Genomic DNA, 21,887 nt, shown 5'->3' with positions numbered 1-21,887 from the left:
GAGGGGCTTGTAGAAGACACTCTGACGCGGTCATCTCTCTGGACGCTGGAGGGGCTTGTAGAAGACACTCTGATGTGGTCATCTCTCTGGACACTGGCCAGGGGCTTGTAGAAGACACTCTGACGTGGTCATCTCTCTGGACACTGGAGGGGCTTGTAGAAGACACTCTGACGCGGTCATCTCTCTGGACACTGGAGGGGCTTGTAGAAGACACTCTGACGTGGTCATCTCTCTGGACACTGGCCAGGGGCTTGTAGAAGACACTCTGACGTGGTCATCTCTCTGGACACTGGAGGGGCTTGTAGAAGACACTCTGACGTGGTCATCTCTCTGGACGCTGGAGGGGCTTGTAGAAGACACTCTGATGTGGTCATCTCTCTGGACACTGGCCAGGGGCTTGTAGAAGACACTCTGACGCGGTCATCTCTCTGGACGCTGAAGGGGCTTGTAGAAGACACTCTGACTAGGTCATCTCTCTGGACACTGGTGGGATTGTAGAAGACACTCTGACGTGGTCATCTCTCTGGACACTGGAGGGGCTTGTAGAAGACACTCTAACATGGTCATCTCTCTGGACGCTGGAGGGGCTTGTAGAAGACACTCTGACTAGGTCATCTCTCTGGACACTGGTGGGATTGTAGAAGACACTCTGACGTGGTCATCTCTCTGGACACTGGCCAGGGGCTTGTAGAAGACACTCTGATGTGGTCATCTCTCTGGACACTGGAGGGGCTTGTAGAAGACACTCTAACATGGTCATCTCTCTGGACGCTGGAGGGGCTTGTAGAAGACACTCTGACTAGGTCATCTCTCTGGACACTGGTGGGGCTTGTAGAAGACACTCTGACGTGGTCATCTCTCTGGACACTGGAGGGGCTTGTAGAAGACACTCTGGCGCAGTCATCTCTCTGGACGCTGGAGGGGCTTGTAGAAGACACTCTGATGTGGTCATCTCTCTGGACGCTGGAGGGGCTTGTAGAAGACACTCTGACGGGGTCATCTCTCTGGACGCTGGAGGGGCTTGTAGAAGACACTCTGAAGTGGTCATCTCTCTGGACGCTGGAGGGGCTTGTAGAAGACACTCTGACGGGGTCATCTCTCTGGACACTGGAGGGGCTTGTAGAAGACACTCTGACGTGGTCATCTCTCTGGACACTGGCCAGGGGCTTGTAGAAGACACTCTGACGCGGTCATCTCTCTGGACGCTGAAGGGGCTTGTAGAAGACACTCTGACGTGGTCATCTCTCTGGACACTGGAGGGGCTTGTAGAAGACACTCTGACGGGGTCATCTCTCTGGACACTGGAGGGGCTTGTAGAAGACACTCTGAAGTGGTCATCTCTCTGGACGCTGGAGGGGCTTGTAGAAGACACTCTGACGGGGTCATCTCTCTGGACACTGGAGGGGCTTGTAGAAGACACTCTGACGTGGTCATCTCTCTGAACACTGGAGGGGCTTGTAGAAGACACTCTGACATGGTCATCTCTCTGGACACTGGAGGGGCTTGTAGAAGACACTCTGACGTGGTCATCTCTCTGGACACTGGAGGGGCTTGTAGAAGACACTCTGACGTGGTCATCTCTCTGGACACTGGAGGGGCTTGTAGAAGACACTCTGACGTGGTCATCTCTCTGGACACTGGAGGGGCTTGTAGAAGACACTCTGACGTGGTCATCTCTCGTGACGCTGGCCAGGGGCTTGTAGAAGACACTCTGATGTGGTCATCTCTCTGGACGCTGGAGGGGCTTGTAGAAGACACTCTGACGCGGTCATCTCTCTGGACACTGGAGGGGCTTGTAGAAGACACTCTGACGTGGTCATCTCTCTGGACGCTGGAGGGGCTTGTAGAAGACACTCTGACGGGGTCATCTCTCTGGACACTGGAGGGGCTTGTAGAAGACACTCTGACGTGGTCATCTCTCTGGACGCTGGAGGGGCTTGTAGAAGACACTCTGAAGTGGTCATCTCTCTGGACGCTGGAGGGGCTTGTAGAAGACACTCTGACGTGGTCATCTCTCTGGACACTGGCCAGGGGCTTGTAGAAGACACTCTGACGCGGTCATCTCTCTGGACGCTGAAGGGGCTTGTAGAAGACACTCTGACGGGGTCATCTCTCTGGACACTGGAGGGGCTTGTAGAAGACACTCTGACGTGGTCATCTCTCTGGACACTGGAGGGGCTTGTAGAAGACACTCTGACGTGGTCATCTCTCTGGACACTGGCCAGGGGCTTGTAGAAGACACTCTGACGCGGTCATCTCTCTGGACACTGGAGGGGCTTGTAGAAGACACTCTGACATGGTCATCTCTCTGGACACTGGAGGGGCTTGTAGAAGACACTCTGACGTGGTCATCTCTCTGGACACTGGAGGGGCTTGTAGAAGACACTCTGACGTGGTCATCTCTCGTGACGCTGGCCAGGGGCTTGTAGAAGACACTCTGATGTGGTCATCTCTCTGGACACTGGCCAGGGGCTTGTAGAAGACACTCTGATGTGGTCATCTCTCTGGACGCTGGCCAGGGGCTTGTACAAGACACTCTGACGTGGTCATCTCTCTGGACACTGGCCAGGGGCTTGTAGAAGACACTCTGACGTGGTCATCTCTCTGGACACTGGAGGGGCTTGTAGAAGACACTCTGACGCGGTCATCTCTCTGGACGCTGGAGGGGCTTGTAGAAGACACTCTGACGGGGTCATCTCTCTGGACACTGGCCAGGGGCTTGTAGAAGACACTCTGACGTGGTCATCTCTCTGGACGCTGGCCAGGGGCTTGTAGAAGACACTCTGATGTGGTCATCTCTCTGGACACTGGCCAGGGGCTTGTAGAAGACACTCTGACGTGGTCATCTCTCTGGACACTGGAGGGGCTTGTAGAAGACACTCTGACGTGGTCATCTCTCTGGACACTGGAGGGGCTTGTAGAAGACACTCTGACGTGGTCATCTCTCTGGACACTGGCCAGGGGCTTGTAGAAGACACTCTGACGTGGTCATCTCTCTGGACACTTCATGTATCCTTTTAAATCTGCTCACAGGGTTTGACAGAGGACTCTTTTGAACATCTGCGTCCCTTACTTGACCCTGGTAAGTGACACAGTTTGCCAACTTTCCAGAAAGAAGCGTGATGCGATTACTGTTTTCTTCTTAAGGACTGCCCTGTCACACTTCCGCTGGGTAAAGCAGCTGCATTCCAGCAAACCCCTGGTCATCAAAAGGAGCGAGCGACTCATGTAGTGAGCAGAGCCGTGAGGGGGAAATTGCTTAAGAATTTGAGCCGAAGAGCCTGGAGATAAAGTTTCAACACTTCCCCTCCCTGAAAGCCCTTTCCAACAGACACGGCAATGCAAGGAAATAAGGTTGGAATTTGGGGATAGGGTCCACGGACAAAGGCTGGGAATTTTCAAAGGTGCTAGTTTACACAGAGGGGATGGGGGTGTGGAACAAGCCGCCCAGTCCGTGTGGTTGAAGCCGATACCCTGGCTCCTCTCCAGACACAGCTGGGTGAGCTCCTCCAGTCAGGACAGGAGGCTCCTCTGTACACAGAGGGTGGTGGGGGTGTGGAACAAGCCGCCCAGTCCGTGTGGTTGAAGCCGATACCCTGGCTCCTCTCCAGACACAGCTGGGTGAGCTCCTCCAGTCAGGACAGGAGGCTCCTCTGTACACAGAGGGTGGTGGGGGTGGGGAACAAGCTGCCCAGTCTGTGTGGTTGAAGCCGATACCCTGGCTTCTCTCCAGACACAGCTGGGTGAGCTCCTCCAATCAGGACAGGAGGCTCTTCTGTACGCAGAGGGTTGTGGGGGTGGGGAACAAGCTGCCCAGTCTGTGTGGTTGAAGCCGATACCCTGGCTTCTCTCCAGACACAGCTGGGTGAGCTCCTCCAGTCAGGACAGGAGGCTCTACTGTACACAGAGGGGGGTGGGGGTGTGGAACAAGCTGCCCAGCCCTGTGGTTGAAGCCGATACCCTGGCTTCTCTCCAGACACAGCTGGGTGAGCTCCTCCAGTCAGGACAGGAGGCTCCTCTGTACGCAGAGGGTGGTGGGGGCATGGAACAAGCTGCCCAGCCCTGTGGTTGAAGCCGATACCCTGGCTGCTCTCCAGACACAGCTGGGTGAGCTCCTCCAGTCAGGACAGGAAGTGCATCTTTACGCAGAGGGTGGTGGGGGTGGGGAGCAAGCTGTGTCCATTCAGAGGGTCTCGTTCCGCCGCTGCCGGCCCGATCTCGCTCGCCGGCACAGCCGCGGCCCTCCGGCTCCCAGGATTCACTGCAGGAGTCGCAGATGAACCCGAAACCAGCAGAGGAAACCGCTGCCGTGTCTGTTCTGGCTGATGAGGAACCAGACCCTCACAGGGCCCCCACTGACATCACCGACTCTCGACAGGGAGGTCGAGAGGGTTGAACAGTCAAGTGTGGCAGCAGAGAGAGAGTCTTAGACCTTCCCTCTCAGAGGAAACACGCAGAGTGGAGAAACACAGAGCTTCACGCAGGAAGTGTGCAGAACTGGGCTGCAGGCAGGAGAAGAGCTGAGCTCCCTCAGTTCACTCTCTCAGAGCGCAGAGTCATGGAGGGACTCAGAGGAGCCCCAGAGCTTCTCCTGCTGGTCCTCCTCTCCCTGGCCGGAGGATCCCTCTCAGGTAAGAGCAGGACTGTCTTCTCTCGGGGGGGCTGGAGAGTGAGGGGGCTCCCAGTGTCAGTGTGGGGGGCTGGAGAGTGAGGGGGCTCCCAGTGTCAGTGTGGGGGGCTGGAGAGTGAGGGGGCTCCCAGTGTCAGTGTGGGGGGCTGGAGAGTGAGGGGGCTCCCAGTGTCAGTGTGGGGGGCTGGAGAGTGAGGGGGCTCCCAGTGTCAGTGTGGGGGGCTGGAGAGTGAGGGGGCTCCCAGTGTCAGTGTGGGGGGGGGGGGCAGGATTTCCACACTGTTCTGACCCCCCTGAGGCTCCAGCAGCTGCGCCCCTGTCTGCTGATGAGTAACACACACATAGAATAATCGTTATCACAATTATCAACATTTGTTCAATATTTTATCATTTCTCGCCTAAAACCTGATACAGGTTATTAAATATTCATATGAGTGTATCGCAGATATTGCTAGTTTGAATTGTTGAGTATAATGTAAAACAGTGGAATTAACTGGTGTTATACGTCTCTGTCTAAATGTTACTTCGACATCTGATTCCTCAAACTGGGTGGAGTTTGAAAGTTTCTGGAGTTATGTTTGACATGTAGTACTTGGATGAGAAGATCAGGGTTTCTCCAGGAATGCCACAGGACAGCTCATCCGTAATTATCTGGTTAAGAACCTTGTCAGCAGACTGAAGGACAAGGATGTTGTTCACAAGATGGAAGATTTTAAAAAAACAACTTCTCCCCATTTCTTATTTATTGTTATTGTCATCCTGTAAAGCGCTTTGAGAAGCCACCTTTAAAGGCGCTATATAAAATAAAGTTTATTATTATTATTATTATTATTATTATCGAGGCAGTGATCTTCTTCAACTTCCACAACCTCTGTGAGGCAAGTTTCAATTTCTATAGTGACAATGAAATTATAGCTGTGGGCTGACAGGCATTTACGCAACGTCCTGTGAAAATGGTTCTCTTGCCATTAGTCACTGCACTGAGCAACAACAGGCTCCTCTCGCCTGTCTCGCGTCAGGGCCCCCAGCGCTTGATGAACTCGTCAAAAACTCCTCCACCAGTGACTGATCTGAGCTTCTCTGCATGAGCAAGTGGGGCTACTGGCCTGATCTCCCGCTGATGTTGGGGTGTCAGTGAAGTCTGCAGTGAGGAGAAGAGGAGATGGGGCTCTGTACATGGAAAGAGCTTTGAAAAGGGGGCCGAGATTCATTAGGAGTGAGATAATATAGCTCCGATACCTGTTGTCACAATTACAGTATTTTGTGGTCTCTCTACACTGCACTCTACTGTATAGAACTACACTCCACTGCACTGTACCATTAGTCACAGTCTTGTGGGTCCAGACCTCAACACTGGGTGTGAAGCAGCACCAGCTGTCAGTGTCTGCTTGTGTCCCTCTGGGTCCTGACTGTCCCCTCACATTCCCCCAATTCAGGCATGAAGAGAAGCCGTTTCTCTGAGCTGTGCGTGCGGAGCTGCAACAGGTGAACTTGTACAGGTGACCCAGCCATACAGAGTACAGAGTACAGTACAGTATTGTATAGTACAGTACAGTAGAGTAGAGTGTAGTACAGTATTATAATGTGTAGTACTGTTTAGTGTAGTACAGTATAGTATTTTATATTGTAGTATACTAGTGTATTGTATAGTACAGTAGAGTGTAGTACAGTATTATAATGAGTAGTACTATATAGTGTAGTATAGTATAGTATAGTATTGTATATTGTAGTACACTAGTGTATTGTGTAGTACAGTATTATAATGTGTAGTACAGTATTGTATTGTACAGACCTGTGTGTGCTGGGTGGATCTGTCACAGCAGAGCTGTAACACAGGTGAACTTTTACAGGTGAAAAGGCCATACAGAGTACAGTGTATGGTGCAATATTGTATTGTACAGTACAGTACAGTATTTTAACATGCAGTAATATATGGTATAGTACAGACCTGTGTGTGCTGGGTGGATCTGTCACAGCAGAGCTGTAACAGGTGAACTTTTACCAGGTGTCAAAGCCATGCAAACTGCCTGCCCGTCCAGCCGAGACAGATTCCCGGTGATCCTTTGGGAAAGGGCTGGATGAGACCCTTGGATCACCTTCTCAAGCAGGGTGAACTTCACACACACACAGCTACTCAACTGAATGAGCTATATGATGTCAAAGAAAAATAGAATCAGTGAAGCTGATCCATGAGGTTATTCTGCAGCAGGATGAGATGTGTGACTGTTACTGAACACGCAGCTGATATTTCTGTCTCACACAAATTAGTTTCTTCAATTTTATAACACTGAGTTTATTCCCAAAACGTCCCACGGACTAGAGTCAATAAGACTGAGTGGGCGGGCTGCGTTCATTGCAGGGGAGAATCTGAATTAAATTTGGCCCCGGACAACATTAACTTCTACCCTGATCTTCCACAGCGCTGACACATCACTCTGTCCCAGAGGGAGATCCAGTAACCCTGGAGTGTGGCATGTCAAACCCCCCTTTTCCCAGTGAGCCAGTACAGTGGTCAGTCACTCCGAGAGGTGGTCCTGATCACACTGTGGTGACCAGACTTGAGGATGGACGTGTGGTTAAAGGAGCTGATCCACAGAACAGATTCTCTCTGCTTCACGATTCCTCCCTCCGGATATCGAGTGTGAAGCCTGGAGACTCTGGACTGTACAGCTGTAACAGGCAGCCGGTGGCAGATTTACAGGTGACGACAGGTGAGGATCTTGAACTTGTTTGTCCATATCTTGCTCCTGTCTGATGTGACCGTTTATCAGGCATCTTGCGGCAGACCGACAGCTGACGAGAGGGCGGTGGAGTAAAGTCTGGCAGCCGGATCAGAATCCCAGTTATTCCCACTCCCCTGTCCTCTCCGCCCGGGAAGAGCATCCCTGGGGATGTCTGGGATTGTAACGAACAGTTCTTTCCGGACCCTATGCGGACGACACAGTCCGACGGAGTGGGGAAACACTGGGGAAACGTCATGCAGGAAAACGGGGTTGAAGACAGGGGGGCGTGTCCAAGGTGCGCTGGTGCACGGGGGAGGTGTGGCCGAGGCGAACAATCCGAGAGAGTAATCCTTAGGGAAAATCCAAAACACACGAGTAAGTCCAAAACCAGGAGATCCATCAGAACAAGAATTAAAAACCACGAAGGCTGGGTCGGAACCGGCGGACGGGGAACGGGAACCGAGGTTAAAACCTTAACGGGACCAGGCGCTTCCTGGTCCCGGACTCGCACGATATGGAAATCAGATGCAGAGCCCGGAAGAGCGTCAGCGCCTGGCTTTTAAGGTGGGCAGGGAATGGGAAACAGGTGCAGAGAATGAAGTCTTTAGTAAAAGGGCTGGAGCACCCTTAAGGAGGGGGGACTATAGTCGTGACAGGGATGAGGCCGGGAAATCTGCTCCTCTTTCCTGCTCTCCTGCCGATCCCCATCCGTAAGGAGTTATCCCAGCACGTCCCAGGATATGAGAAGAGTTCCGTGTCCTGCGTGTCCTGGTGTTGAATCCTCCTCTGGTGTCGGCATTTCCAATCACTTCTGGATGTTCGGAAATATTCTGGGTCCCAGCTCACTGCAGAGACCTCCTGGGCTCCAGGAAATGTCTGTAAGAATCCTGAACTCCAGAGGAAATCCCCTCGCCGAAAACGGGAATACCAGTAAATCAGTCTAGCCACCAGAAAGAGACCCCGTCCAATTGCAATATGTTATGTTTCAGAAATTATCAGAGATTTCACTGTTTGCTGATGTTTCACTGTGCTGCTGAAGTTGCTCCTTTCACCTGTGTGTTGTGATTCCAGGGGACTCCAAGATTACTGAAGCCCCCGGCACTGAGAGCCCCAGTCCAGGTACTGACACCCCGACTGTCTGCTGCTACACTCCTCCTGCACACTGATTTCACCTGTCTGTCCATTACTCTCTTTTCTGAATGGTTATGACCTTCATTCCCTCACTGACCCTTCTTAACCTCCACTGCCCCTCCATGACTCCCCACCAGGGAGGTGTACACAGTGTGAGAGCCCAGACTCCCCACTGCTGGACTAACCCCCCTCCTGCACCACCCTCTTCCCTCCAGCAGGGGGCTCCACCTCCCACACAGTGCACATCTCCCTGGTGGCCTGCGGCCTGGCCGGACTGGTCAGCGCCGTGATCGCGACGGAGATCAGGTCCAGACGGAGAGCGGCCAGCGGGACCCGGACAGGAGAGACCCCCTAGAGAGGCGCTCGGACCCCCGCCGACTCTCACCTGGGGGGCCTTCAGGATCGGCTGCAGTCCTGGGGCCCCCAGCCCAGCCCAGCCCAGCAGGGTCTCTCTCGCAGCTGGGATGAGCTCACTGACAGCTGGGGGGAGAGACGGCCTCCTGACTGGAGTCTACAGGCTCCTCCACACAGCTGTGACACTGCACTGGGACCAGTCTCTCCTTCACTTCCACTGCTTCAGGCTCTGTGGGCTGCTCAAGTCTGTGGGCATATCAGACAAAAATAAATTGACTATGAATTCTAAAGCTGTTTAGTCTGTAATTAATTCTGTTCAGTTGTACCCAAATCGCCCAGGTGGCCCCTCCTCTAGAAACCCTCAGTGGGCAAATATATATAAAGCACTGGCGCCCTCTGGTGGCTGGAAGACTAACTGTAAGAATCACTGTCGTATTGCAAACCCTGCTTCTACACATCACAGCAATTGCTTCCACAGCTGTCCTGATCAAGCAGAGTATTAGAGGAGGGGCAGAAGCTGATGACCTTCAATTCAGCTGAGCCTACAGCTGGACTGGATGAGTAGACAGTGCTGGACAGCACACACTCACACACAACACTGCGCTCAGATTCCGAAGGGACCTGTCATTCCCTCTCACCCTGTGTGTATCCACTCATTCACACTCTGCTGAAAGGTGAAAAAATAAACCTACACAGAGGGGGGTGGGGGTGGGGAACAAGCTGCCCAGCCCTGTGGTTGAAGCCGATACCCCGGCTCCTCTCCAGACACAGCTGGGTGAGCTCCTCCAGTCAGGACAGGAGGCTCTACTGTACACAGAGGGTGGTGGGGGTGGGGAACAAGCTGCCCAGCCCTGTGGTTGAAGCCGATACCCTGGCTTCTCTCCAGACACAGCTGGGTGAGCTCCATGAATCAACTACCCACTTACTACCTAACAATGGGCAAAATGAGCTCCCACCTGTAGCTGTTCTTATCTTTCCATGATGATATGGAAAAGACAAAGACATAGTTGTGTGCTGAAAGAACATTTAATACTACAATATTCATATTATCTGTCGATTAAAAGTTACATCTGTTTAATAGAGTTACAGGTAAAACAGCAAAAACAGTGTAAAATGCACTGAACATATTTTAAAAACTGTTATTTAAATCTGTTATTATGTAGCTGCAGTACTACCACTTAACTACCATCCATTTACTAACAGGTTTTTCCAGTCCAGGGTCACAGGGGGTCCGGAGTCTATCCCAGCAAGCAAGAGGCACAAGGCAGGGTTCACCCTGGACACCAGTCCATCACAGGAGACACACACACTCACACACCCTGGACAGGACAGCAGTCCATCACAGGACACACACACAGACACACACCCTGGACAGGACACCAGTCCATCACAGGACACACACAGACACTCACACACCCTGGACAGGACACCAGTCCATCACAGGGCACGCACACTCACTCACACACCCTGGACAGGACACCAGTCCATCACAGGACACACACACACACACCCTGGACAGGACACTAGTCCATCACAGGACACACACACACACACACACCCTGGACAGGACACTAGTCCATCACAGGACACACACACACACACACACCCTGGACAGGACACCAGTCCATCACAGGACACACACACACTCACACACCCTGGACAGGACACCAGTCCATCACAGGACACACACACCCTGGACAGGACAGCAGTCCATCACAGGACACACACACACTCACACACCCTGGACAGGACACCAGTCCATCACAGGACACACACACCCTGGACAGGACACCAGTCCATCACAGGACACACACACTCACACACCCTGGACAGGACACCAGTCCATCACAGGACACACACACTCACAGCAGGCTCAGTTCTCTGAGAAGCCAATTCACCCACCAGCCTGTCTCTGGACTGAGGGAGGAAACCAGAGCAGCTGGAGGGAACCCCATACAAAACGCAGGGAGAACATGCAGACTCCACCCAGACAGCACCCCGAGGTACAGAATCGTATCAGGAGCCCCAGAGCCGCGAGGCAGCACTGCTTAACCGCTTTGAGGCCAAAAAGCACCGGACATCCCACACCTCAAAAAAAAAAAGTGTCTGTGGGCCTCTAATTTAAACTTCTGTATGCGCCTTCTAAAATTGTGTACGGCTGTTATTCGCGTCTAAATACGGAGAAACAGAAATAAGGTTGGGAGAGGAAACCATGAGTGACATCACAGCCCCTCTCTAGCCCAGCCCCGTCACAGACACACAGCTGCAGTCAGGAGAGGAGGAGCCCTCTGTCCCCCCTCTAGGGGCAGGACAGCTGCAGTCAGGAGAGGAAGAGCTGAGCTCCCTCAGTTCACTCACTCAGAGCGCAGAGTCATGGAGGGACTCAGAGGAGCCCCAGAGCTTCTCCTGCTGGTCCTCCTCTCCCTGGCCGGAGGATCCCTCTCAGGTAAGAGCAGGACTGTCTTCTCTCGGGGGGGCTGGAGAGTGAGGGGGCTCCCAGTGTCAGTGTGGGGGGCTGGAGAGTGAGGGGGCTCCCAGTGTCAGTGTGGGGGGGGGGGCAGGATTTCCACACTGTTCTGACCCCCCCTGAGGCTCCAGCAGCTGCGCCCCTGCCTGCTGGTCTCACACACCTGGAGCACATCTGGAGTGACAGGTCTCGTGTCACTACAGACGCACGATCACTAGTATCACTACTGCGTCACTAGTGTTTCTTCAGCTCTGGGTTTCCTACAGCCTGAGGGATTTCAAATCGGCACGCGATGTGATTAAATTGCATTTACAGTTTTCATCATCAAAATATAATGTACCGCAGATAATTGTACTCTAAAACAAAACTTAAGAATAAAACCAATTGTTTTCCTTATATATACAACTTTACTAAGAGAAATACTGCTTTTATACACCTATTACACTTGTGTAGTAGGTGCCAATACACAGTTATAATTCTATTAATAATAAAGTTTTTCCAACATTTCTTGCCTAAAACCTGATACAGGTTATTAAATACTCATATGAGTGTATCGCAGATATTGCTAGTTTGAATTGTTGAGTATAATGTAAAACAGTGGAATTCAGGGAAACACTGGTGTTATACGCCTGTGTCTAAATGTTATTTCGACATCCGGATTGTGAACGGGACGGATTTTGAAGGCTTCTGGGGATCTGACGTGTTGAGTTCTGGGATGAGGAGGTCGGTATTTCTGGAGAAACTGTCTGGCTCAGAGCTGCCTGAAGGACAAGGATGTTCTTCACAAGACATTTTGATAACCTGCATGCGGACAAGAGATGTTTTAAAAAAAAACCATCTCCTCAACGTAGCAAAGATCATCTTCAACTTCAATTGAACTTCAATTCACCTCTGTGAGGCAGGAGCTTCAGTTTTCACAGTGAAAAGGAAATTTCAGCTGCAGCTTAACAGTTGGACAGGAAACTGCGCAAAGATGTTGCAGGTGTCTGATTTTCACAATGTCCTGTGATTTTCTATGGACTCTCCGCCATTAGTTTCTGCACTGAGTAACAACTGTCTCACATGAGAGCCCCAGTCCTGGGACAGGAGACAGCTGTCTCCAGTGGACTGTCTCACATGAGAGCCCCAGTCCTGGGACAGGAGACAGTTGTCTCCAGTGGACTGTCTCCCATCAGAGCCCCAGTCCTGGCCATTATAGCAATATCCTGCGATGATAAAACACAGGAACTTCGGTTAATAATAGAAAACATCTACAAACAATGAGATAAGACTACAGTGAATATACATTAATGAAAACTGAATTAACTGGTTATACACACAGCTGCAGCACTTGTGTCTGAAACATCCTCTTCCATGTTCCTCATAAATGGTTTGTAAACCTCAAGCCCCTCCGTCTGGGTCTGTCTCCCATGAGGAGACAGAGGGGCTGCTGCTCTGAGTCTGTTCTTCACCAGACTGTTCTTCCACAGGTCCAGCGATCCGCACTGTCACTGTCCCAGAGGGAGGATCTGTAATCCTGATCTGTGCTGTGAGAAAGCCTCCCTCAGTCGGTCAGCAATTAGAGTGGACAGTCTTCAAGGGAGATGGTATCTCCTTTGTGGTGTCCAGACAGCAGGATGGACAAGTGAGTAAAGGCATTAATGATCCACAGCACAGATTCTCTCTGCTTGACGATTCCTCCCTCCGGATAACAAATATACAACCTGGAGACGCTGGCCAGTACAGGTGTAACTGGCAGCCTGCTGCGGTTCTACAGGTGACAGCAGGTGAGGATCTTGAACTTGTTTGTCCTTATTTAAGCCATAAATATGAACATTAATAACATTCATAACAAGAAAGGAGGATAAGCAGGATCCGTTGCTTTAAAATAACAGCCATTCATAACGTACAGATCATTGCAACGAAACCTTTCTGGAGAGAGGAAATGCAGAAATAAATACGCAGTTAAGAAATAGGTGCACTCAATAACCAGGGAGGCGAGATCAGTCTGGCCGAGCAGCAGGAAAAGTTGTGTTGTGTTGCACGCTGGGGGAGGGGGGGGGTGTCAGGGAGGTGTCTAGTTTGCCCTGTGCTGCTCCTGAGCTCCAGGACATGTCTGTGGGGCTCTTCGACTCCAGAGGAATCCCCCAGGTAAACAGGAATTGCAGTTAATCAGTCAAGCCACCAACTAGAGACCCTGTCCATCTGCGATGTGATTTGTTTCGGAAGTGATGAGGGATTTCATTGTCTGTTGCTGTTTCACAGTGTTGCTACAAGTTGCTCCTTTCACCTGTGTGTTGTGATTCCAGGGGACTCCAAGATTACTGAAGCCCCCGGCACTGGGAGCCCCAGTCCAGGTACCGACACCCCGACTGTCTGCTGCTTCACTCCTCCTGCACACTGATTTCACCTGTCTGTCTCTCCCTCTCCTTCTCCCTGTGTCTCTCTCTCCTTCCCTGATGCTATTATTGACCTTCTCGGGTAAATCTGACAGACATGAGACAAGAGTTTTCATCTTTTCAGGGGACCCCAAGACGGCTGAAGCCCCCAGCACTGAGAGCCCCAGTCCAGGTACTGAAACCCCGACTGTCCCACTGACCATCAAAGACCTCTCTGCCCCTCCATGACCTCACTGGTCCTGCGGCTGATGGTCACCTCAGGGAACAGGGTGACCAGCTGGCTGGGGGTCTTGCAGCAGACGGAGGGGGGTGAGAACCCAGACTCCCCACTGCTGGACTAACCCCCCTCCTGCACCACCCTCTTCCCTCCAGCAGGGGGCTCCACCTCCCACACAGTGCACACCTCCCTGGTGGCCTGCGGCCTGGCCGGACTGGTCAGCGCCGTGATCGCGACGGAGATCAGGTCCAGACGGAGAGCGGCCAGCGGGACCCGGACAGGAGAGACCCCCTAGAGAGGCGCTCGGACCCCCGCCGACTCTCACCTGGTGATGATCTTTGCTTTTCCTTCTTCAGCCCCTTTGTGGTGTTCAAGTTTGTGGGCGTGTTACGTATGAATGTAAACGAACTGCCAGTTCTTTTGCTTTTTGAATACTTGTGTGGGACTAAGATTGGAGTGGATATCATACAAAAAAATAAATTTGGTGCATACCCCTTTTCTCAAACTCAAAGTGATCAAACAGAGTATTATAGGAACCTTCAATTCAGCTGAGCCTGCAGCTGGACTGGATGAGTAGACAGTTCTGGACAGCACACACTCACACACAACACTGCGCTCAGATTCTGAAGGGACTTGTCATTCCCTCTCACCCTGTGTGTATCCACTCATTCACACTCTGCTGAAAGGTGAAAAAATAAACCTACACAGAGGGGGGTGGGGGTGGGGAACAAGCTGCCCAGCCCTGTGGTTGAAGCCGATACCCTGGCTCCTCTCCAGACACAGCTGGGTGAGCTCCTCCAGTCAGGACAGGGGGCTCTTCTGTACACAGAGGGGGGTGGGGGTGGGGAACAAGCTGCCCAGCCCTGTGGTTGAAGCCGATACCCCGGCTTCTCTCTCCAGACACAGTTGTGTGCTGAAAGAACATTTAATACTACAATATTCATAGAATCTGTCGATTCAAAGTTACATCTGTTTAATAGAGTTACAGGTAAAACAGCAAAAACAGTGTAAAATTCACTGAACATATTTTAAAAACTGTTATTTAAATCTGTTATTGTGTAGCTGCAGTACTACCACTTAACTACCATCCATTTACTAACAGCTTTTTCCAGTCCAGGGTCACAGGGGGTCCAGAGTCTATCCCAGCAAGCAAGAGGCACAAGGCAGGGTTCACCCTGGACAGGACAGCAGTCCATCACAGGAGACACACACACTCACACACCCTGGACAGGACAGCAGTCCATCACAGGAGACACACACACTCACACACCCTGGACAGGACACCAGTCCATCAAAGGAGACACACACACTCACACACCCTGGACAGGACACCAGTCCATTACAGGGCACGCACACTCACTCACACACCCTGGACAGGACACCAGTCCATCACAGGACACACACAGACACTCACACACCCTGGACAGGACACCAGTCCATCACAGGACACACACAGACACACACACCCTGGACGGGACACCAGTCCATCACAGGACACACACAGACACACACACCCTGGACGGGACACCAGTCCATCACAGGACACACACAGACACACACACACACACCCTGGACGGGACACCAGTCCATCACAGGACACACACACACACACACACACACACACACACACACACACACACACACACACACACACACACACACTCACACACCCTGGACAGGACACCAGTCCATCACAGGACACACACACACTCACACACCCTGGACAGGACACCAGTCCATCAAAGGACACACACACACTCACACACCCTGGACAGGACACCAGTCCATCACAGGACACACACACTCACAGCAGGGTCAGTTCTCTGAGAAGCCAATTCACCCACCAGCCTGTCTCTGGACTGAGGGAGGAAACCAGAGCAGCTGGAGGGGACATCATACAAACTCAGAGAGAACATGCAGACTCCACACAGACAGCACCCCCGGGGTCCAGAACTGCTGCCCCAGCTCACTTCACTCCCTTTGAGGCCAAAAAGCACCGGACAACCCACACCTCAAAAAAAAAAAAAGGCGGCTGTGGGCCTCTAATTTAAACCACGAGTGGGGGCGCCTTCTAAAATTGCGAACGGCTCTTAATCGCGTCTACCAATATGGAGAAACAGAAATAGTCCCGGGAGAGGAAACTGAGAGCTATTCCGGCCGACCAGGGGCAGTACAGGCCGTATTTACAGCCAGGCGTCACATCCCGTTAGTCACCCTTCCCCGGCGGGCGCTGAAAAGGCGCGGCGGGCGAAGCCGGCGTCTCAGCCGCCCCGGGTTGCTTCTCGCCGACAGCCGCCGGCCGCCATGGGGGTCTCGGTCCTGATCGCAGCGGCGCTGGTCTCCCTCGCCAGTAAGTACGAGAGCTGGAATCGGTCCGGGGTCGAGCGCAAGGCGGACTACTCGCATCGGCGCTGAGACCACTTCTGAGCCGCATCGGCGCTGATCGGGACTGAGACAATATCTGAGTCGCATCAGTGCCGATCGGTACTGAGACAATATCTGAATCGGCGCTGATCGGTACTGAGTCAATATCTGAGTCGCATCGGTGCCGATCGGCAGTGAGACAATATCTGAGTCGCATCAGTGCCGATCGGTACCGAGTCAATATCTGAATCGGCGCTGATCGGTACTGAGACAATTTCTGAGTCGCATCGGCGCTGATCGGTACTGAGACAAAATCTGAGTCGCATCGGCGCTAATCGGTACTGAGACAAAATCTGAGTCGGCGCTGATCGGTACTGAGACAATATCTGAGCCGGATCAGTGCCGATCGTTACTGAGACACTCTGAATCGGCGCTGATCGGGACTGAGACAATATCTGAGCCGGATCAGTGCCGATCGGTACTGAGACAATTTCTGAATCGGCGCTTATCGGTACTGAGACAATATCTGAGCCGCATCGGCGCTGATCGGTACTGAGACAATATCTGAATCGCATCGGTGCCGATCGGTACCGAGTCAATATCTGAATCGGTGCTGATCGGTACTGAGACAATATCTGAATCGCATCGGCGCTGATCGGGACTGACAAAGTATGATGTATATATAATAATCACACTTCCCTTGTTTTTTTTTATGTATTCGTTTATTTATGATGAAGCCCAAGTCAAGTCGAGCATAAATAAATGTCGGTCCAAAAATTAGAGTGGGCCACGGTACTGATCGCACCAAATCGCCAGACTGAGCTCCCGTCCGCGGACACGGACACGGACACGGACACGGACACGGACACGGACACGGACCAGCGCTGTCCAGGCGGTTCAAACAACCTCCACCGCTAAACATTCAAAACCGATCAACTCGACTGGCTGTGGGGTCCAGTTCCACCCACCAATCCACGGGGGAAACACGACACGTGGGAAAGTGCTCGTCGGGCAAAAGTTCAGTACTGTAAAAATGCTTTTTTAAAAAAAAAAAAAAGCCGGATTGATTGGACAGGAGGAGCGCTCAGTCGAGGTCCAGATCGGATCAATGGTGAGGAGACGGGACGGCAAGACCGTTGAACTCATAGGAGGGGGAAAAATTTTTTATTTTTGCGTCTGCTTTTCTGCTTTTATCAGCATCACGTACAATACTGGGGTAACACCCCTACTCTTCTCCAGAGACACCCCGGGATTGTTAATGAGCACAGAGAGTCAGGACCTCGGTTTGACGTCGCCTGTTTACAGTCCAGTGTCCCGTCACTATACTGGGGCATCAGGACCCACACAGACCGCAGGGTGAGAGCGCCCCCTGCTGGCCCCCACTCACACCTCTCCCAGCAGCAGCAGCCTCAGTTTTCCCCAGGAGTCTCCCCTCCAGGTACTGGCCGGGCTCACACACCTGCTGGGGCTCCAGTCTGTCGATCCAGCTGCCGGCTCTGGTCACGCCGGGGGCCGGAGACCGGAAACGCGGCCGCGCGCGCGCGCCCCTCCCGGACACAGCCCGCCTCGGGGTTTGAACCCGTTGCCAGGCAACGGCCCCCGGAGGCCAACGGCCGCCCCCCCCTTCTACCCAGGATGCCCGGCGCACGACCGTTTCAAACCGACCCGCGTCTTCACACCAGAGTCTCGTTTTAATGTCGTTTCACTCGCTCGACGGCGCTCCGTGAGGCTATGAGGAATTAACCGTCCAATAAATAATACAAAAAAAAACCTCACTCGCTGTTGCGGATAAGGCGGTTTTTCACCTCTTCACTGTGCCTCAGCGCCAGGCTATCCCTCAACACACGGTGCCTGGTTTTCCTACAGTGAAATCCCCTTACAGGCGGGGAGGAATAGGAAAACGCTCAACACACAGAACCTCGACGGGCCAATGGCCGCCGTTACGGGCGGTTTGTAATCGATGAGCAGCAATTACTGTACTGTAGACAATACGATTTTATTTTTCCCCCCTTAAAAGCGGTTGTTTCGCATGTTCCTCAGCGTGGAATCTTCACAACAGCACCGATTTGTACAGAAAAAATAAATACAAACTCTCCCCGCTGGAATTTAGTGAAGTTTGGGGGTACTCACCGCGTCGAAACCGCGCTGCCCGGCCCCCCTGCAGTCCGAAGCCGACGCGGCCGCCGTCTCTGCGCCTGCGCGGCCGGCGCGGCCCCTGCGGGGAAACCCCGTTTCCCGGGCGGCCCCCCCCCCCCCCCCCGCCAGGCGGTGGGGTTCCCCGGATGTGGGGGAGCCGATGACGTGGCATTGATATTGGGGCACCAGTATTGGGGAGGCATTGATCTCGGGGCGCAGACAACAGGGATCAGATTATGTGGCATTGATATGGGGGCGCTGGTATTGGGGTGCATACATCAAGAATCAGATTATGTGGCACTGAAAGTGGGGTGTGGATATACAGGGGAGAAGGCAATGGGGCGCTGGCGATGTTGGGGAGCAGACGACGTGGCATTGATTCTGGGGCACCGATATTGGGGAGGCACTGATCTTGGGGCGCAGACACCAGGGATCAGATTATGTGGCATTGATATTGGGGTGTGGATATATTGGGGTTCCAATATTGGGGAGAAGGCAATGGGGCGCTGGCGATGTTGGGGTGCAGGCGATGGGGGTGGCCCGGATGTTGGGGTGCAGGTGAAATTGGGGAGCAGTAAGTCCGTGGGGTGACTGGGGCCTGCTGGGACAGGACTGACGTGCTGACCTTCTGTCTTCACAGGCTCACACATCAACACGAGCGTCCACATCCATATGGAGGGGCACAACAGTGAGTCACCCATCTTCTAGATCTTATAGTCTCATAGCTCGGGGGTCCCCAGTCCTGGTGCTGGAGACCCCAGTCCAGTGAGTCTCACAGCTCAGGGGTCCCCAGTCCAGTGAGTCTCATAGCTCGGGGGTCCCCAGTCCTGGTGCTGGAGACCCCAGTCCAGTGAGTCTCACAGCTCAGGGGTCCCCAGTCCAGTGAGTCTCACAGCTCAGGGGTCCCCAGTCCAGTGAGTCTTATAGCACAGGGGTCCCCAGTCCAGTGAGTCTCACAGCTCAGGGGTCCCCAATCCTGGTGCTGGAGACCCCAGTCCAGTGAGTCTTACAGCTCAGGGGTCCCCAGTCCAGTGAGTCTCATAGCTCGGGGGTCCCCAGTCCTGGTGCTGGAGACCCCAGTCCAGTGAGTCTCACAGCTCAGGGATCCCCAATCCAGTGAGTCTTATAGCTCAGGGGTCCCCCAGTCCGAGAGGCAGGACAGCCTGAGTTTCCCTCTTCACTGTCGCCCACAGATCACAACAACGTCATCATTACCTACAGAGGAGGAGACGGGGGGAGAGGAGGAGGAGGAGGAGGAGACGGGGGGAGAGGAGGAGGAGGAGGAGGAGGAGGAGGAGCAGGCACCAGAACCAGCGAAGGGAAGGAGCAGGAGAAGACAGCAGGTAGAGCCAGGAAGTCCTGCACTCACATGACTGACGTTCTCTCCCACCCCACAAGGGGAACGCCGGCTGTGTCTCCCCGGAGGGGGGGGGGGGGGGGGGATTCGAACCCGCAGCCCCTCCGGGCTGTGACCCCAGAGCCCTGACCTCTGCTGCGCAGTCCCATCTCCCTCAAAAACCCCCCCCACCCTTTGTCCCCTCCTCGTTGCCAGGCGACGCCCGGATGCCGCCGCCCCCGAGCCCGACACCGCCCGGACCGGAGGGGGGCTTGGGAAACGCCGCGCGGAGCACCGCGGCCGAGCCAGCGGGTAAGCCGGGAACCGGACAGAACCAGCAGGAGCCCCGCTCTCCGAAGCTGGGAAAGGTACCGCAGTCCTAACCTAATCCCCCCCCCCCCCCCCCGGATAGTGTCTCCACCTGGTGGCCACCCCTGGAACAGCAGCCTGTACACAGCCAGCGTCGTCGGGGCCGGCGTCTTCGTGATGGGCGCGGTCGTCGTGGTCACCGAGACAACGAGCAGGAAGAGGAGGAGGAGGAGACAGGAAGACACGGGTCAGCAGGCCAGTGAGCCGTAAGGATCTGGGAACACGCAGCATGTGGACTAGCCCTTCGCTTTCTGGAGCCAGAGACTGCTTCCTACTGTCCAGACACCAAACAACAGCAGATCCCCAGTATGAAAAAGGGGCTGTCCAGTCCTGGTGCTGGAGGGGTCAGTGTGTGTGTGTGTGTGTCTGCAGAGTCTCCAGGGGTCTTTAAAGCAGGGCTGTCCAGTCCTGGTGCTGGAGGGGTCAGTGTGTGTGTGTGTGTGTCTGCAGAGTCTCCAGGGGTCTTTAAAGCAGGGCTGTCCAGTCCTGGTGCTGGAGGGGTCAGTGTGTGTGTGTGTGTGTCTGCAGAGTCTCCAGGGGTCTTTAAAGCAGGGCTGTCCAGTCCTGGTGCTGGAGGGGTCAGTGTGTGTGTGTGTCTGCAGAGTCTCCAGGGGTCTTTAAAGCAGGGCTGTCCAGTCCTGGTCCTGGAGGGGTCAGTGTGTGTGTGTCTGCAGAGTCTCCAGGGGTCTTTAAAGCAGGGCTGTCCAGTCCTGGTCCTGGAGGGGTCAGTGTGTGTGTGTGTGTGTGTGTGTGTGTGTGTCTGCAGAGTCTCCAGGGGTCTTTAAAGCAGGGCTGTCCAGTCCTGGTCCTGGAGGGGTCAGTGTGTGTGTGTGTGTCTGCAGAGTCTCCAGGGGTCTTTAAAGTGTCTAAGGTGTTCTAATTAAGTCTGTCATGAACTTTCATTCTGATGCTTTGCAAAAGTCAAAGTTTTTTTAAATAAAGCTTGTTAATTTGATGACTCAAAATCTAATCTCAGACATTTTCTTAAAACCATTTAAGAGGAAGTTCTGAATCAAGCGGCGCAACTACATTCAGGGACTTTGGAAGAGCTCTCCGACAACTTTATTATGAGCAGCACCCTGTCAGAGTAATAAAGTCTTTGCTCAACTCAAGATTACCATCAGCGGGTTTTCCTTGTGAAGAACAATCCCTCTTTTCTTCTCCAGACAGAAACCCTCAACTATAAAAGATGCCTGGTCTAATTTCGAACCTAGAAAACAACGCCAACTGCTTTGTGTCATTTACTTGCATCTCTGTGCCTCCGACTCACTGTCCCTGTCCACTTGTCCACTGGCCTTTTCCCTAAAAAGAGACACGCTGACTGTAGGCCATATAGTGGTTTGCTAGCAGCCATATCCCCCTGCAGCTCCCAGCTGGCAGCCCCCCAGTGGAGCCCAGCAGGTGGGAGCCCGGCCAGTACCTGGAGGCTGCTGCTGCTGGGAGAGGTGTGAGTGGGGCCAGCAGGGGGCGCTCTCACCCTGCGGTCTGTGTGGGTCCTGATGCCCCAGTACAGTGACGGGGGACACTGGACTGTAAACAGGCGCCGTCCTTCGGATGAGACGTAAAACCGAGGTCCTGACTCCCTGTGCTCATTAACAATCCCGGGGTGTCTCTGGAGAAGAGTAGGGGTGTTACCCCAGTGTCCTGGCCTGATTCCCCCCCTGGTCTTTACCCATCATGGCCTCCTAATCACCCCCCTCTCTGAACTGGCTCCATCCCTCTGCTCTCCTCCCCACTGAGAGCTGCTGTGTGCTGAGCGGACTGGAGCATCATCCAGGTGGG

General features: G+C 53.4%; 2 protein-coding genes and 1 gene segment (V, D, J or C); all 3 read left to right on the top strand.

Annotated features, from left to right (window-relative positions):
• The first annotated feature begins 3,505 nt into the window (after positions 1-3,505).
• On the top strand, positions 3,506-9,128 carry LOC148662528 (uncharacterized). Of its 2 annotated transcripts, none has more exons than XM_088631245.1 (4): positions 3,506-4,631; positions 7,051-7,341; positions 8,425-8,472; positions 8,703-9,128. In XM_088631245.1, exons 1-4 carry the CDS (start codon positions 4,559-4,561, stop codon positions 8,837-8,839), a joined length of 549 nt encoding a protein of 182 aa, XP_088487371.1. In that variant the 5' UTR covers positions 3,506-4,558; the 3' UTR covers positions 8,840-9,128. The 2 variants fall into 2 exon arrangements, with proteins under 2 accessions (XP_088487371.1, XP_088487370.1); XM_088631244.1 differs by having other exon boundaries at positions 3,507-4,631; positions 8,700-9,128.
• A 1,938-nt stretch (positions 9,129-11,066) lies between these two features.
• On the top strand, positions 11,067-14,405 carry LOC148662527 (immunoglobulin lambda variable 5-52-like). The segment is given in 5 exon segments: positions 11,067-11,284; positions 12,775-13,071; positions 13,594-13,641; positions 13,808-13,855; positions 14,056-14,405. Coding segments are annotated over 5 exon segments (606 nt in total).
• A 1,619-nt stretch (positions 14,406-16,024) lies between these two features.
• On the top strand, positions 16,025-21,070 carry LOC148662526 (uncharacterized). The gene is made up of 5 exons (XM_088631246.1): positions 16,025-16,250; positions 19,041-19,088; positions 19,594-19,743; positions 19,953-20,048; positions 20,149-21,070. The coding sequence occupies exons 1-5, from the start codon at positions 16,205-16,207 to the stop codon at positions 20,313-20,315; spliced, it is 507 nt and encodes a 168-aa protein (XP_088487372.1). The 5' UTR covers positions 16,025-16,204; the 3' UTR covers positions 20,316-21,070.
• The last annotated feature ends 817 nt before the right edge of the window (positions 21,071-21,887 follow it).

Source organism: Lepisosteus platostomus, chromosome 5, assembly GCF_059453375.1.
Source record: "Lepisosteus platostomus isolate fLepPlt1 chromosome 5, fLepPlt1.hap1, whole genome shotgun sequence".
Taxonomy (NCBI): domain Eukaryota; kingdom Metazoa; phylum Chordata; class Actinopteri; order Semionotiformes; family Lepisosteidae; genus Lepisosteus; species Lepisosteus platostomus.
This window is presented reverse-complemented; position numbering and strand designations above follow the sequence as displayed.

Bases quoted from the DNA above. Each gene is read 5' to 3' on its own strand.
- LOC148662528 (XM_088631244.1), top strand. From the start codon at position 4,559: ATGGAGGGACTCAGAGGAGCCCCAGAGCTTCTCCTGCTGGTCCTCCTC. The intron at 7,342-8,424 runs GTGAGGATCTTG...TTGTGATTCCAG, and splicing joins AGATTTACAGGTGACGACAG to GGGACTCCAAGATTACTGAA. The intron at 8,473-8,699 runs GTACTGACACCC...TCTTCCCTCCAG, and splicing joins CACTGAGAGCCCCAGTCCAG to CAGGGGGCTCCACCTCCCAC.
- LOC148662526 (XM_088631246.1), top strand. From the start codon at position 16,205: ATGGGGGTCTCGGTCCTGATCGCAGCGGCGCTGGTCTCCCTCGCCA. The intron at 16,251-19,040 runs GTAAGTACGAGA...CTGTCTTCACAG, and splicing joins GGCGCTGGTCTCCCTCGCCA to GCTCACACATCAACACGAGC. The intron at 19,744-19,952 runs GTAGAGCCAGGA...CCTCGTTGCCAG, and splicing joins GGAGCAGGAGAAGACAGCAG to GCGACGCCCGGATGCCGCCG.